The 17,126-nt window shown below is 51.0% G+C and overlaps 1 protein-coding gene across 1 annotated transcript; it reads right to left on the bottom strand.

Annotated features, from left to right (window-relative positions):
- Position 1: 1 nt before the first annotated feature.
- Positions 2–1,064, bottom strand: LOC120713676 (nuclear transcription factor Y subunit C-6-like). The gene has a single exon (XM_039999618.1). The coding sequence runs from the start codon at positions 945–947 to the stop codon at positions 321–323; it is 627 nt and encodes a 208-aa protein (XP_039855552.1). The 5' UTR covers positions 948–1,064; the 3' UTR covers positions 2–320.
- Positions 1,065–17,126: the final 16,062 nt, after the last annotated feature.

The raw sequence follows: 17,126 nt of genomic DNA, 5'->3' as shown, positions 1-17,126 counted from the left end.
ATGAAGCATAACAATAATCAGAGAGTGGCACACGATTAATAATTATGGAAGGAGTTTCAGTTACGCATGAATCATCACCATCACACAGCCTCCCTCAGTCCCTCTCTCAATTATGACAGCTCACCTCTCTCAAATCTGAAATCAAATAACTTGGGGAGTATTCAAGAGGGGGCACATCAGATGATCATCACGCCATCTTTAGAGTTATTAGGCGGCAACAACAGAACAAGGGAAACAACTGCGCACTCTCAGTAACAATTTACTAAAACTCGCAAGGCTCGATCGAAGCTAAGATTAAAAGACAAGGAACGGAAATGGGTTTACTGCGGCTGGACGTAGTAGTAGCCCATGGGGTCGGCGGCGGGCATGCCGGCGGCGGGGTGCGGGATCCCGGCCCCCATGCCGGCGGCCGCGGCGGCCTCGGCGTCCTTGGCCTCGTCGCGCGGCACGATGTCGACGAGGAAGTCGAAGACCTCGGTGCGCGCGACGGCGGCGGCGATGTCGGACTTCTGCAGCGTGCGGCGCTTGTTCTCCTCGGCGTGCGCCCAGCCGCGGTGCGTGAGCTCGAGGATGAACATCTCGCAGGCGCGGGCGAAGACGACGGGCGCCTCGGCGGCGATCATGCGGACGTCCTCGTCCGCCTTCATGATCTTCTTGATGCGCGCCAGGGGCAGGTTGTGGTTCTTGAAGTCGGTGGTGGCCTCCACCTCGCGGAACTGCTCCGCCCAGAAGAGGTTCAGCTGCTGCTGCGCCGCGGGGCCCAGCTGCTGCCCAACCGCCGCGGCGGAGGGGTGCGGAGGGGGCGGCGGCGGCGGCGGCGGGTAGAGCGCGGCCGCCGGCGCGTGGGCGTAGGGCCCCGCGGCGTACGCGGCGGCCGGCGGCGGAGGGTACGCGACGGGCGCGCCCATGACGGGGGCCGGCAGAGGGGTGGTGGATTTGGGTTCCATTCCTTGGGTTTCGCAGGGGGGAGTGAGCGAGTGGCGAATTGGGGGTGGAGCTTGGCCTGGCTCCGCCGATGCCGGGGGGGAAGAGAGGTGAGGAGGTGAGGTGATGGGCGTCGCTGTCCGGATAAATAATATAATCTCGAGTTTAATTAAGGACTTGGCTTTCGCGAACAGCGCAGCGCGGCGGTGGAATGGTCGCCGGTGGGTGCCCGGCTTGCGTGTCGCGCCGAGGGACACGTGCTCCATGTACTAATCCTCGCGATGCTAGTAGTACATGTTCTTTTCCTTAAAAAATATATAAAAACCCTCAAACGCCCTCACGCGGCAAGCGTTATTCCTTAACAGAAACCAATAGCAGGCCCCTTGCGCGATGTAAAAATTTTAAAAATGCATCTTTCTACATTTGAAATATTAAACATAGACTAATTATAAGAATAATTACAGAACTCGTCTGTAAATCACGAGACGAATCTAATGAGCCTAAGTAATCCGGCATTAGAGGTTGTTTACTGTAGCATTACTGTAGCAATTTAACGTCTGATTTCAGCCTAATTAGATTCATTAGATTCGTCTCGTCATTTACAGGCAGCAGTCGCAATGCGTTTTTTATTTCGTCTAGATTTAAGTCTCCATGCAAGTGCCGGAAAAAAAATTTGGAATTTGGAATTTTTCAACTGAACACGGGCGTAGTTTACTAGCTTCGGTCTTTCGGAACTGCTTGGTTGGATAGAGAGCCGTTTCAATTTGGACCTCGGTGCCAAATGCAAAATGAAGCTCTAAACTTCTTTAAATAACAAACGTCTATTTTATAATCTATACTATAAAAATCCATAACTTTCAAAGCCACATTCCACCAAAAAATTTCCTATCCACCTCTCACATTTCCCCTCAGCTGTCCCCACCTGTAAGTAAAGTGGACATAAAAATCTAGGTGGTGAGGGAAAAAACACTGTTTCTAAAATGTTTCCCGCAGTTTGCCCATTTTTTTTCACCGGCGAAAATTCTACCCGCCCCCGTACCCACTCCCAATACCGCCCACGAATCACGCTTTCCTGGTCCTTGTGTCCCTTCCTCGTCCCACAAATCATGCCTCCCTTTCCTTCTCCCCCATATCTTCTTTCACCCCCGATGCGCGGTACCGCATGTGAACCCCGCACCACCCGCCTGTGCACTCCATGACGCGTCCGTGCGCGCAGGCGGGCCGGTGCGTGGCAGCAACGGCGGCGGGGCTGAAACCGGTTGTGTGCGGCGCTGGGCGGTGGGCCCGATCGGTGGCGTGGGAGGAGGTCACCGCGTCCATGGTGGCAGCGGGAAGAGGAGCAGCTCGGCAGCTCGGGCCGGCCGCACCTCTCCCTCCCCCCCCCTCCGCGGCACTCGGCGTGGATCTACGGCGGTGGCGCAGATTTGTGGCGGCGGCGCTCGGCGAGGCGCGGAGGGGACGGTGCTGGAGACCGTTGCGCGGCGTACCACAACCAGCAGCGAATGAGGCGCAATCTGTGCAAGATCCTCACCTACGGCAGCGAGCTGGCCGGGCACGCAGGGATGGGGCCTCCTCGTCCACCTTGGTATCCTCACTTTGCAGGCAAGAGTACGATGACGAGCTCTTCTAGGAGGAGGAGGGCACTGTTGTGCTCGTACAGCTTGGGGCCAACCACGCCAAGAACGTCTTCATCCTCATGAGCGATACCAGTGGAGGCCATTAAGGACGCCTTCCCGATCGAGTTCGGCGATGAGTACATGGTGCGATCTTTGTAGAATTTCAAGTTCCATTGTAGTATTATTTTCAAATTTCAAGTCCCTTGACTGAGCATAGCAGTATTTCAGATGCACGCTTACCAGAATGTGGAGAAATATACTCAGCTGAAACAATACATGTTCCTAAAGAAAATGAATATAGGATTTGTGAGTGTTTCCAACACGTTCTCACTCAGCAGTTATGCTTTGTATTATAGAGAAGCGGTAAAATGAGGCTAGCCGTTCACTGATATATTGTTTGGTATTCACTAATAGTCTTGAGATATGAAACTGAAAAAAATTCAATCAATAATAGTTTCAGTTTTAGTGTCCCATGTCTTTTGTTATGTTAAAGCCTACACCTCATGAATGCTAGAATCTCAAATTTTGTTGTTCCCAATTCAAGGTGCTCACATTTACGAAATTTGAAATATTTATCTTGCTCGATGAGTATTTTAAAATAATTTGTACTGTCTGCTACAAGTTCAGAATGTATTCTACATGACTTGACATCATTTCAATTCCCAGTGACAACTCCTAGACCTATGAATATTTTGATTAATGGTCAGGGATGTCAAATTATTTTGGTTGTCAAATTGATTCACCAGAAGAAATGGTATTTCTGGTTGCAAATCCATGGGTGAGTCTGTGCTCTCTGTTTACAAATTCAGGATTACGCCCGTTATCTATATTCACTGTGTTATCTAAGTGCTAAGTATGGCAGACAATAGATAACCAACGACTTTGAAACAATCAACTTGATCTATGTTGATATAACTAAAAAAATTAACTCAGATGACTATCCTTCTTACTATTCTCCATCTCTCGACATTAACCTTATTCTCTGGATACATATTGTCGTGGTGTTGCAAACCACAGCCGGGTGGCGGAAGGCACCCGCCTAACCCCAGAGGGTGTGTACTCGGGGGTTAGCTAGTCCTAGTTCGATCTCGCTCAAGAACACGATGAACACCAAGGATTTAGAGTGGTTCGGGCCGCCGAAGCGTAATACCCTACGTCCACTATGTGTTGTATTGCCTTGCCTCGAGAGAGAAAGTCTGCCTCGAGAGAGTTTTTTGGATCTGTGTTCTAGCGGGCATGCTCTCCCTTTTATATGTCCAAGGAGAGCACGTACACTGAGCGGGGCCCCGACATGTGGATCCGGCGATGTATTATAAACTACACTTTGGCCTTCAATGCCTCAGATCCGGAGATCTTGTCGTCGGCTTCCGTGCGTAGCTTCTGACCAGGGATGGTCTTGAGTTGTCCTGTCAGAGTAGAGTCTAGCCTCTGCAGCCGAGCGTCGAGGTCAAGATGAAGCGCCGAACTACTGACTCAGTCCACTGTAGCAGCGTGCACTGTTGCTCCAATCAGTAGCTGGTCATCATGATTTGTCGCCCATGGGCGCGGCGCTGCGTCTTTAGTGTTTGCCTTGGTAACTGACGAGCCGCCTCGGTAACTAGCGATCCACAGTGTGGACTGACAAAAGCTGCCCCGTGCCCAGCGGCAGCAGAGCCTGCCTCAACCACTCGCACTTAATGCGGGTGGGTGAGGGAGCTTCCAGCGGAAGACTTGCGCCCGCGCCCGCGTCTGCGTGACACGTGGCGGCTCCGGACCCCCCCGAGCAGCTAGCTGAGCCGAGAGCTCACGGGGGTCCGGATAGGCACGTGGAGGTCCCGGACGCATCTGCAGGAGTCCGGATGGCACGTGGAGGTCCCGGGCCCACCTGTGGGAGTCCGGATGGCACGTGGAGGTCTCGGACCCACCTGCGGGGGTCCGGGTCCGCGGCCACAGGTGCTGAGCATTTCCACCTCTGGGACACGTGGTGACACTGGACCCGTCCCCGAACGGGAAGCGGGTCCGGGACCGTTGGTCCGGTGAGATGGAGTCGGAACCCAGGAGTCCGGCTGCTCAGCTCCTTATGGCGTAGTTACGGATAACTACGCGAGTCTTGGCACAGTAGGAGTGGGTACCCCAGTTGTAGGGTACCGACAGTGGCTCCCGGGCCCGCCTCGGGAGAGGCAACGAACCCGCAGGTGGGGCCACTACTGTGAGCAACTTGGCTGCTTCTGGCGCCCAGCGGTGCGCGCCGCAAGGTTCTTGTCCTGCATCGTCCATCCTTTGGGTCACCTGCTGCATCATCACGTTTGGACTTGCACATGACTCAAGGTAGATGCTAAGTAGTGTGCCCACGGGTCCCAAATCCTGTTGGCTGTAATCCTTTGAGATAGACAGCTAGGTTCAGTGAACAGAGCTCAAGGGGCCGGCCTTTAGGTTAAGAGAAAGTCCGGACCTCCAGGTTCTCAGTCCTAGGTACTACGGCACTCATTCACAGGAGGTGGTGCGTGCAGGCTTAGGGTACGGAACCAGGCTAAGCGGCTACACGGCTCCGGACCTCCCCGGAGAATGAGTGCGCTTCCCTGAACCTGCAGGTTCCCAGGGGTCCGAACCCCTCTCTTCCATGAGGGGTCTCGAGCTAAGCCACTAACTAGCCAACTCAATTCGGACCACAATCACCGCACAAGAGTAAGAAGCCACGTGGGGGTTAGCGCAAACAGAATGCGTAAATTGAAATTGGAATGTAACATCCTTAGAGGCGAACTGAGAATAAACTTTTCCTTTATAACTAGATGTACATGAGATGTGCGATGTAAGCCAGAACACGGGTTTATGAGGCCGGAGCTGTCCGGACCTCCGGGCCCCCAGTCTTAGGTACTACGGTACTCGCCCTAGGGAGGTAGAGCATGCAGGCTTAGGGTACGGAACCAGGCTAAGCGGCTACACGGCTCTGGACCTTCCCGAAGGGTGAGTATGCTTCCCTAAACCTGGTTCGCAGAGGTCCGAACCCCTCCACGGGGGAGGCTCACCGGACTGGACCACACGGAAGTACTACCTAGTTACAAAGAAAAATGTTTTATTCCCTGCTGGGCTTCTAAGGGTAGGACTTACAGAGATGTAGAGTCGGGGGTGCGACTGGAGTCGGCTTTCTGCCGGAGAGAGCCACCAGAGTCGGCTTAGTGCGACCGGAGTGGGCTTTCCGCCGAAGCGGGCTTGGTGCGACCGGAGTCGGCTTTCCGCCGGAGCGGGCTTGGTGCGACCGGAGTCGGCTTTCCGCCAGAGCGGGCTTCCTCACATGAGTGAGGTATGCTGCGAGCTAGGATTTGTCGCTGCGCCTCTCGCAGCTTGTGAGGGGGCCCTTGACGGGCGCCCTGACTCTTGCCGACGTGCAGCGCGCGCCGCTGCCGACGGTGGCTGCTCCACGGGCACGGTTGCCCCTGGTGCAGGAAGGCGAGACGCATGTGACGCGGATGACGCCACACCCTCCGTCATCTCCACGTCGTCATCGTGGTGGGAGTGCTCAACCACCCGAGCCTTGGAGATGGGGAAGAGATGAGCTAAAACTAGCTAAAGCCCCCCTACCTGGCATGCCAAATGTCATGGTGTTGCAAACCACAGCCGGGTGGCGGAAGGCACCCGCCTAACCCCAGAGGGTGTGTACTCGGGGGTTAGCTAGTCCTAGTTCGATCTCGCTCAAGAACACGATGAACACCAAGGATTTAGAGTGGTTCGGGCCGCCGAAGCGTAATACCCTACGTCTACTATGTGTTGTATTGCCTTGCCTCGAGAGAGAAAGTCTGCCTCGAGAGAGTTTTTTGGATCTGTGTTCTAGCGGGCATGCTCTCCCTTTTATATGTCCAAGGAGAGCACGTACACTGAGCGGGGCCCCGACATGTGGATCCGGCGATGTATTATAAACTACACTTTGGCCTTCAATGCCTCAGATCCGGAGATCTTGTCGTCGGCTTCTGTGCGTAGCTTCTGACCAGGGATGGTCTTGAGTTGTCCTGTCAGAGTAGAGTCTAGCCTCTGCAGCCGAGCGTCGAGGTCAAGATGAAGCGCCGAACTACTGACTCAGTCCACTGTAGCAGCGTGCACTGTTGCTCCAGTCAGTAGCTGGTCATCATGACTCGTCGCCCATGGGCACGGCACTGCGTCTTTAGTGCTTGCCTTGGTAACTGACGAGCCGCCTCGGTAACTGGCGATCCATAGTGTGGACTGACAAAAGCTGCCCCGTGCCCAGCGGCAGCAGAGCCTGCCTCAACCACTCGCACTTAATGCGGGTGGGTGAGGGAGCTTCCAGCGGAAGGCTTGCGCCCGCGCCTGCGTCTGCGTGACACGTGGCGGCTCCGGACCCCCCCGAGCAGCTAGCTGAGCCGAGAGCTCACGGGGGGTCCGGATAGGCACGTGGAGGTCCCGGACGCATCTGCGGGAGTCCGGATGGCACGTGGAGGTCCCGGACCCACCTGCGGGAGTCCGGATGGCACGTGGAGGTCTCGGACCCACCTGCGGGGGTCCGGGTCCGCGGCCACAGGTGCTGAGCATTTCCACCTCTGGGACACATGGTGACACCGGACCCGTCCCCGAACGGGAAGCGGGTCCGGGACCGTTGGTCCGGTGAGATGGAGTCGGAACCCAGGAGTCCGGCTGCTCAGCTCCTTAGGACGTAGTTACGGATAACTACGCGAGTCTTGGCATAGTAGGAGTGGGTACCCCAGTTGTAGGGTACCGACACATATTTTTTGATTTCTCACAATTTCGGCCACATGGTTGAAGCGTCGTTTTGATTTGTGTTGTTCGATTTGTATGCTGCTACTTAAGGAGCCAGTGATCATGGTGGCGATGCAAGCTGCATCTGATGGACAAGCAACGGGTACTTCTCTGTTCAATGATCTTTTAAATTTTTAATTAATTTCTCTTCACAATTGTTGGCAAATTAAGAAGTGGTGGCAGGTTACCTGCTTAAAGCTATTTTTGTTCTTAACAATGCAGATTTTTTAAAAGCTCGAATATTTGTCATAATTCAAATTGAGAATCAATCAGAGTAGTTGAGTATTCCATTTTATTTCCAATTGTAAAATATCTTTTGAATGCTCGAATATTTGTTTATTTGTTCGAAAAGAAATACTTTTATGGGAACTGAAACCTCAAAAAATCCATTATTGTTCCTCTATTACCAAGGAAGCCTATTTCCATTTTTTTGGGAAAACGCAGGAGAGCTGCGCTTCATTGCATTAGAGAGAGAAAAGTAGTCCCCTTACAACTCTCATCTCACATACGGGGTCCAAATATGAGAGATAGGTTCAAAAGATGAAAAACTAGCTTATGAAACAAATTAGAGCATGACCAAAACCTTGACCTAGCTGACTAGATTACACCAAATAAGTTGAGATCCCTCTTGATGAAGTTGACCGAGGGAGCCACCCCCTCAAACACACAAGCATTCCTGTGCTTCCATATCATCCAAGCGACCAAAATTATTAGGGAGTTTACTCCTCTCTTATAGTCTTTTTTCACCTTCTTCATCACCTTGCGCACCATTCCACGAAGCTATGCTCCCACTGCCTTGGAATGCAATCACCAAGATTCAGTGGTGATAAAAGATTGTGTTCCCAATTTATTTCAGTTCCTTAATTCTCTGGGGCACACTCTTCCGTTCTTATTTTTTTACCAGGTTGGCTCCACAAGCCTTTTCTTAGACCTTTTTTTTCAGGCTTTTCTGAATTTGGTCCTTACGCTTTATTTGGAAAATTTCCTGTCCTTTCATCTTTCCAATGGATCTCTGATAGCCCTTTTGCTTTTTCAGATACCTTCGCTGCTATTGTTGGCATATCTGAAATGCATGTCTGATTACCTACATCTCAAATCAGCGGCTAAAAGGGTAGCTTTAAAAGGTTTAAGGTGGATACCTCTTTCCAATTATATTTATTGTGTTTTCTTTGAGTTGGTTTCGAAAGCAACTGATATATATTGTTGTGCCTATATATTGTTGTGCCTATTTCTTTGAGTTAGCTTTAAACGAGCCATATTATTGTTTTTGCTCTAACTATGCATCATTTCTAGAATCTAATTTGAATGTTTAAGCAGTTGAGAATTCAAGTCTTCAGGTTAGTTGGATGTTCAAATGTGTAACTTTAAATTGATTGTTATATATTTTTACTTCAATGTTATATGATCTAAATGTTTTAGCTTATCTCATCAAATTTTTTTGGTAGAAACATGTTTAGTATTTTAAATTTTCAAGACTTGCTTGGCTTGCACTTGTTTCTGGTAAAATGTGTTTGGTATTTTAAATTTTTCTTAGTAGACTCTTCTCTGTTGTATGGGCCTAAACTAGCCATGTTTAATAATACCCTTTTGTGCATTTGTTTTCTTCAGGTTCTTTTGAGGGATCGAGTGACTGATGGAGCAAGCTAAAGAGTTGGTGGAGTACAGGTATTATATTTGTTTCCTCCTAATTGTGAAGATGATACCCTAAAAAAAATTGTGATGATGATTTGCCAGCCAATACCACTCTAACATAAAATTTATAAGTTAATTTTTTATGACAGATTGCTAATGTAGGTAACTTCGATGGAGATTATTAAGTCTCGTAATTAAGTTAACATTGAGCAGCACTATCTCACTTTCATTGATTTCACTTTTCAAATGGGTAGCCTGTGTTGGTCCCTCATAATTTGTCTTCTTTTTCCAATATATCAAGCGCCAGTCTATTATAATTTTGCTTTGTATGTATTAGTGGGAGCTCTAAAGTTTAAACCATCATCTTCGTTTTTAAAATATGATGGTGTGACATTCCGAAAATCTATCAAAATTAAATCACGCACTAAAATATTTTTTTTCCAAAAACTTTTCATCGTTGAGCTCAAAAATCCTCCTAAAACCCTGAACCCTAATTCCCGGAATCTTTCTCTGTTCCAAACGTCCGATTTTCAACCCCCCGACCCCTTTCCGACCCCTTTCCCTGTGGCCTCGTCTGCGCGCGCACGCGACCGCTAAGCGTGGTCGACCGGACCCGCGGTCATCGCCGCGATCAGCGCCGGTGCGAATCTCTCCCTCTCTCTCTTTTCTCTCTCTTCCCCTTTTTCTTTTTCATTTTCCATTTTCCCTTTTCTTTTTCCATTTTCTTTTTCCTCTCCCTCTCCCTCTCTCCTTCCTCCCTCCCCTCTGCCGCTCTCCCCCGCATGCTGCTCAGCTCGCCGCCACGCCCTGCTCCCCGCGCGCGCCCTCCCGTGCTGCACACACGCGCGCACGCCCGAGCTCGCCACGCCCGCAGCGCACCTGCCTCGGCGCCGCCCGCGCATGCGCGCGAGCCCCCGCTCCCGGCCTCCCCTCTGGCACGCGCACCCACCGCGCCAAGCACCACCGCTGCGCGAGCGCTGCTACGCCCGCATGTGCACGCGCGTGCTCCACGCGGCCGGCCCTGCCCTGCCCACACACGCCAGGCCACTGCTCCCACGTGCGGCGCCCCGCCTTCGCCGCCGGCCGCCCCTTTGCTTGCACAGCGCCGCCTGCCACCGCTCACACCTGCCCAAAGCGTCCCGTCACCTCTGCGGCCGCCTCGCCACCAGTGCGCCACACCATGACGGCCGCAAGCAGCCGGAGCGCCATTAAAGGCACCCCGCGCCGCTCGCCGGCCGCCACCGCCGCGTTCCACCACCCCACCGCATTGCTCGTCCTATAAAAGGGCCCCCGCGCCGCTTCTCCACCACCACAGCCACCCCAGCCTCCGCACGCCCCCTCCTCCCTAACTCCGCAGCGCCGCCACGCCGAGCTCCAGAGCCGCCGCCGCAAGCCACCGCGGAGCCGCCTCCTCGCTCCACCTCCGCCCAAGGTGAGGGGCGCAATAGATCCCCCTCGCTCTCCTCCCTATTTCCCCCTTCTCCTTGGCCGCCATCAAGCTCCGCAGTGGCGCCACCACGGCCGCCGCCGCTCACCGCTGCCCGCTCTCGTGGCCGGGCCGCCTTGGACCACCCCGGCCCGAGCCACGGCCGGGGATCAGGTTCTCTCTCCTCCCTCTCTCTTTTCCCTCACTCCGGAGCCACCCTCGCGCCCCGAGCCGCCGGCCCAGGCCGCCACCGGCGTGCGCCACCCCTTCCCCTGTTTCTCAGGGGGGGGGGAGGAAGAAGACAGGACAAATATGCCCATACCCCCTGCCTTTGTTCCCATTCAAATAAGAACCCTTCCACTCTATGCCTTATTTGCAAAATAAACCTTCCCTTTATTATATTTCAAAATAAATCCCTCCCTCATGTAAATATACTTCTAAACAAACCCCTGACCTCTTTCAAAATAACATGGGTAATTTCTAAAATACCAACCAAGCCCTGCCTTCCCAAAAATATTTGCAAACAGGTCCCTGACTCCATATTTAACCTCTAAACCTTTACTTAACCTATCATTTCATGCGCCAAACAATCTCAGATCGACCTGAAACTTTATCACACCTCTCATAACATAGTTTTGGCCATGCCATTAGGAAACTGCCCAAAAATATTTCTTCTATCTCCATATCTTAATTGTTTCCGATTCGAGCTCAACGATAAAGCTTTTATTTCTTTTTCTTGATTGTGTGCTTGTTTGTATACGTCGTAGATCATGGTGTGAACGAAGGAGAGCCCATCGACGAGTAGTACTACGAACAAGCAAACGAGGACCAGTTCTGCGACCCCGAGCCCAAAGGACAGCACTTCGATCCGGAACCCCCGGAAGGATTTGAAGACGGCAAGTTCAATTCCACCCTTTGATGCATGCTTCTATCCTAGTTTTTATAAACACAGCCTATTGGCTTGTTTTATAAAATTGGATATGTTTTGCCTGCTGAAAACATGGTTGGATAGCCACCCCTTGATTTGTTATAACCATTCCTTGACCACCTAGATTAATGTCTGAATGTGTTTTGTTTGGACGTTAATCGCTGCTAGAACGCTTAGGACCTTATACACAATACAACTTGTTTTATAAAGAAAAGGTGTGCGTGTGTGGGAAGGGAGAAAAGTGGAATTTCGAAAGATGAATTTAGACGGGATGGATGGCATTTCTATGTGATTTGCCGATGGGTGTGCTCGTGCCTGTGTGGCAGAGCAAGGAAGGGAGATATCCATCTTGTCACAATTAAGGACCGAGTTGGTGTGTCATCTCACCTAACTCCACTATCGTGCAAACCACTCGACCGTTGAATGGGCAACGGCTTAGCATAAACCCCACTAGTTAGTCTGATAGCCATCAGGAGTGCTGAGAGCAACGGGTGATCAAGGAGAAGGGATTAGCTCTGTGTGACTTATGCCCCGGTTACAACCTCTGTGATAGGTCAATGACCCCTTGGTGGATCCCGTGATGGCTAGTCAGGTCTAGCTAAGGTGGGTAATGGCTTTGTTGGGATCTACACCGACATTACGGTGTTCGAGCTGTGGTACCCCACTTGTGGGTAAAGTTGCACACCTCTGCAGAGTTAAAACCTATTCGAATAGTCATGCCCACGGTACTGGGCGAGTTACGGTGTGGTCACATAACTAGTGTTTATTTTGGGATGGGTTGGCATGAGTTGTTTTGGGAATGTGTCCGGCAGTTGTGTCGTGTGCTACGGTGGATGAGGAGTCCGGTAGTAGCTTAAAATTTGGGTCCTGTGTGGGCCAACATTATGTGTTATTCTGTACAATGAAAACTTGTTTTGAAAATCCTTTCTTTCAAATGAACCCTTGCATAAAAATCAGCTTTTCGCAAATTAAACCTTAGCCTTATCCTTGATTTATCCTGTGCATTATATTCTGTTTATACCCCTCCGTGGGTGTGATTGGACTTGCTGAGGATGTTTGTACTCACCCCATTCTTAATTTTTACAGAGGAAGATCCAGACTTCGTTCTCGAAGACGTCGAGTAGAGGTCTCGTCCCGTCCTGCACCCAACCTTGCCTGTGGAATAGGGTCACCCGCAGGAAGTTCCGTATGGCGCAAGACTCTGATGACCCCCTCTTCGTAGTTAATGTAGTTGTGTGGGTTTTAGTTGTAATCCTCGCGATAGTGGCGCTTCACTGCCCATTACCGCGTAGAGTTGTACGGTGATAAACCATCTGATGTAATAAATGTGTCATCAGCCTCCTGAGACTGATGTTGGTATCACATTTAAGTCTTCTTTTATGAGGGGACGCTTCAGATGGTGATAGGAGGCATGTGAAAAGCCATTGGAGATGGCAAATGGGATACACTGATGGTTAGACTGGCACATGGTGGGATCATACCTCAGGTCGAGATGTGATAGAGAATTGGTTTTTGAAGGAAGATGTGGGTTCAGAGTTATGAAGGCTATTGTCTGAATTCGACTTACCGTAATGAAAAAAATAAAATATCTGTGTTAGAGATTTTGTATATTTGTCTCATTTGGAAACTTGGGACTTACCAAATGATCTAATGGGATCTTTTGCACAACATAGATTTCACTAGAAAAATACAAATCTTGTATGACATTTGTGTGGTCCTATGCATTGAAGATTTATTAGGTTTTCTAAAACACGTGCGATGGTGGCATCGACCACAGGAGGCGGTGACGGACGCGCAGCTGGCGGCGGCGCGGGTGTTGGCAGTGGAGCGGCGGCGGCTCTTGCCGCTGGGCTCGACGCCGCAAAGGAGGACGGCGTCGCTGCGCTCCTACGGCTCCAGGCCATCATGGTGGCCACGGTACAACAATCTTTCTCCATCCCACGCACGGACCTCTCGCTTTTGGTCGAGTTTGCCCGAACCTCCAACTCTGTCGAAGGCCCAGATCCACCTCCACACCGTATGTTGTGCATTATCATCAAGGCTATAGAACCGTTCTTTTCTGTTGTTCTTTCTGCAATTTTCCTTGGTGTTGCATTTGTAATTAGCTCTCCTTTTGTAGTAGTCTACGAAAATCCTATATTTATGATTAAAATGATTTCTATCTAAAGCTAAGTTGCCACCTTAGCGACCTAGAAATCTCAGTGTGAAATTAGGTGTTTGCCAGCTATTCTCTACATCAATTGTTCAATAGAGTATGTTTCCTGGTTTTTGCTTTAATGGTCTACTCACTGTTAAAACACAGATGAAAACATATAGAGAGCAGAAGTGGTTCAGCTTGGATGTGGTATATAAATGAAGATGCCCCAGAGATTGAAAGCTTCTTTGATGGTTTTCTTTATTTATGTTGTTTCCTCCACTCTTTATGTGAAGAGTATTACCTGGTGATGAATCACATGATGGCTGAATCGCAGACAAAATTATGGATAGATCGCAGTGGGCGAGCAACAATTTAGAAGGCTTGCGGAGCAAAAATGTTTAGAAGCAAAACAAAATGTCTCTGAATTTACAGGCATATAGTCGTGAGAATTTGAGGCAAGTCTAACTGTATATTGTGCATTATCTCTCTCATACTATATTTGAGCAACCTATTTTATACTTGAACAATATGCTAAAATGGATAAGTACACCTTGAACGCAGGCTCTGCTTTTTCCTCAGTTGATTAATGATGTTTTGGTGATTGTATTTGGTGATCTTGTTAGATATCATATTAGTCCTATTGGTATTATAAACACAGTTTTTTTAACCAAAAAAATTCTAATGATCTACTTCCTGAACTTCAAGAATCAGTTCTTGAAAAGGTATTTTGGGCACACTCTTCCATTCCTGTTTTTTGACTTAGGTTGGTTCAACCAGATCTTTTCTTACACTTTTTTCCAGGCTTTTGTGAATTTGGTCCTTACTCATTAAATTTCCTATCCTTTCTTCTTTCTATTAGAGCTCTGATAGCCTTTGCTTTTTCAGATATCATCATTGTTATTGGCATATCTGAAATGCATGTCTGATTACCTGCAAGTCTAATCAGTATCTAAGAGGGTTATTGCTCTAAAAGATTTTAAGGTGGATACCTCTTTCCAATTATATCTGTTATGTTTTCTTTGAGTTGCTTTCGATAGCAGTTGATATATATTGTTGTGCCTATGTAGTTTACAGGAACAACTAGATTAATCTTGTGCTCTGGAAGCCGAGCAGTCATACAAAGAGCCTCCCTGCGCTCGCCTGACACTTGCACGCGGGAAGCCGTGAGAGGCACTCACAACCGGCCGCACGCCCTCGTCCGATAGGGTATGTCATCCCTAGTTTCGCAGTCGCGAGGTGTTGACGAGGCTCCTCGGGTTTGGGATGAAGCAGTCAATTTTAGGAAGAGGATAAGGTGTGCTCGTTGATTGTGGGTAAGGCTAATTGATATTAGTCTATTTAATCATTTATTTTAGAATTTAGGTGCTAGAGAAGAACAAACTTTGCTGAGCAACAATGGCTGAGTGGGAGAGGCAAAGGAGTTGGAGCAAGAAAAGATAAGGCAACTCTCCATGATTGTGGGCTTGTGTAATCAAGATTATGCAGCTCATTGCTTCAATCTATATCATTTTTGTCGAGATGCATTGATGACGTTGTGATTTCATATGTGAGAACAATCAATGGGTCCCTTCACCCTTCATATGTAATGGGCTGAATTTTTGTAATAATTAACATTCAGAGGTAGCCTTAAGATTTCTGGTGGTTATGGCATATGCTAGGTGTCGGTGTCCTGACCCGGGGGTCCGGATCCCAACTAGTAAATGCTGCATGTTTCCTCGTCCCAAATGTTGAAGCAAGAGGCAACACAGTAACGCACAGGTTTATCCTGGTTCCGGCCGCGGGGCCGTACGTCCAACAAAAGGGTGTGCGAGGGCACTGTATTATATTGCACCCGGAGTGCTTGTAGTAGGAGGTACAAGCGAGGCGAGAGAGGGAGGGAGGCTCCCATGTCTCTGCTAGAGGAGGAGTTGTGCGTGGCGAGTAGCGATGTTGGAGCTAGGAGCTAGGAGCAAGTGCGTGCTCTGTGAGTGGTGTAATGCCTAGAGAGCCGACCGACCCCTTTAAGGGAAGCCCGCCTCCTCCTTTTATAGACATAAGGAGGGACGAGTACATGTACAGGGGATTGCAGAAGTCGTTGTTTCTCCCCGAGCCGCGGGGATACAACAGTCGAGTACTGTGGGAAGTACACTATGGGGTATGGCGTCGGGCGTGGTGGTCGTTCTGGGCGTCGTCCTTGACCTCGCGGAGATCGCGCCGGCGTCCTGTCAACCCCAGCAGGCAGCGTGGTCATCGCTGTAGGGTGTACGGTTCTCCAGATGTGGCGTAGTGGCGTTCCGTGGGCCCTGCAGGTCTGGGTCTTGCGTGCTCCAGTGGTAACGGGGCACGTGGCGATCCCGGATCCCCCTGGACGGAGTGCTGGCGTGCGCACTAAGGAGGTCCGAGGGTCGCGTGGAGGTCCCGGACTCCTCGAGGGGGGGAGGTCCGGGCCCCCTTCATACGACGGGCGGGTGAGCGACAGGGCCATTTGTCCCTTATGCTGAGGGGTGGCCTCGAGCGAGGCAGAGATGAGCTGCCCACTTGAGGGTAGATTTGCTACCCTCGAGCGAGGCGGAGGTGAGTTGCCCGCTCGAGGGTAGATTCGCTACCCTCGAGTGAGGCGGAGATGCGGGGCGCAGTCGAGGATCTCGATGGGAGCCCTCGAGCGAGGCGGAGATCGCTCCGCTGGTTTGAGGGGGGACACGAATGGGCCGCGTGCTGGGCTTCTTTGAGTCCTTTCCTTTCTTCCAAATTGGAAGGAGGCCGTGGGCCTTCGTAGGCCCAGTTGCCTAAAGTGTTTGCGATTTTTAGGGTGACCTTAGTACCCCGGTTAGGGTGTCCCTAATTGTGGTGCCCGACAGTAGCCCCCGAGGCTTTGGTCGAGTCAAGGGATTCGGCCAAAGGGTATTTCGGCAATTTCCCACTTGACGTGATCAGTCGGTGTTGTGCACCCGCCAGGCGCACCTGGGTGCCAGCCCTGCGGATGTGACAACTCGTCGGTCGGGGTAGTGCGCTTGCAGGGAGAGTACTTCGAGGCGCGTGCCTTTTTTGGTTCGTTTCGGGGGCGAGACGCATCTGCGTGCTGAGTGGGCCAGGGCGACGATGGCGCCTGCTGCTCAGCAGCTGGTGCTTTCGTCGCGCTGCCCCACGCTCAGGGCCTCGGCCCCGCTTTCTCTGGTCGCCTTGCGTTGCGCCGTTCGAGGGCGGTCGGTCTGGGCCGATACTGTGCCGCTTAGCATCCAGGGACTCAGCTTTATTTTGTTCGGTCGTGTCTCGGTGCGATAACCGAGGGCATCTTTTGCTTGTAGAGTGTCGCGCCGTCACGGGCTGCCCAAACCTTCGCCCTTCGACGGGCTTGAAGCTTGGCGCCCTTCGCAACTATAAATAGGGGTCCTGGGACTCCTCTTCCTCTCCAACTTCCCTACTCTTACTTCTAGCATCGCCTAAGTCTCGTAATATTTTCCTTTGCCTTTTGCGACCGGCCCCCAGATGGGGCGGCTTGGCTGTGGTGCTAGAAGAATGCTTGCGAGCGGCAGGGGAAAGCCGGAGAGGGCGTGCGCACCATCCCTTAGCTTCAGTGGGATCAACAGAAGAGCATTGGGCCCGTGGGGTCCTGCTTCTGTGATGTCCCCTAGCCTGAAGGGGGATGGAGACGCCTAACCATAGCGTTGGTGCCAGGTTTGGTGGCTGTTCTTCGCATCGCCCCCCCCAGCGACAAGGTTGCTCTCGGGGAGACGGTGC

The sequence above is a fragment of the Panicum virgatum genome, chromosome 6K, assembly GCF_016808335.1.
Source record: "Panicum virgatum strain AP13 chromosome 6K, P.virgatum_v5, whole genome shotgun sequence".
NCBI lineage: Eukaryota > Viridiplantae > Streptophyta > Magnoliopsida > Poales > Poaceae > Panicum > Panicum virgatum.
Note: the sequence above shows the minus strand (reverse complement) of the source record. Positions and strands in the feature narration are given on the sequence as shown.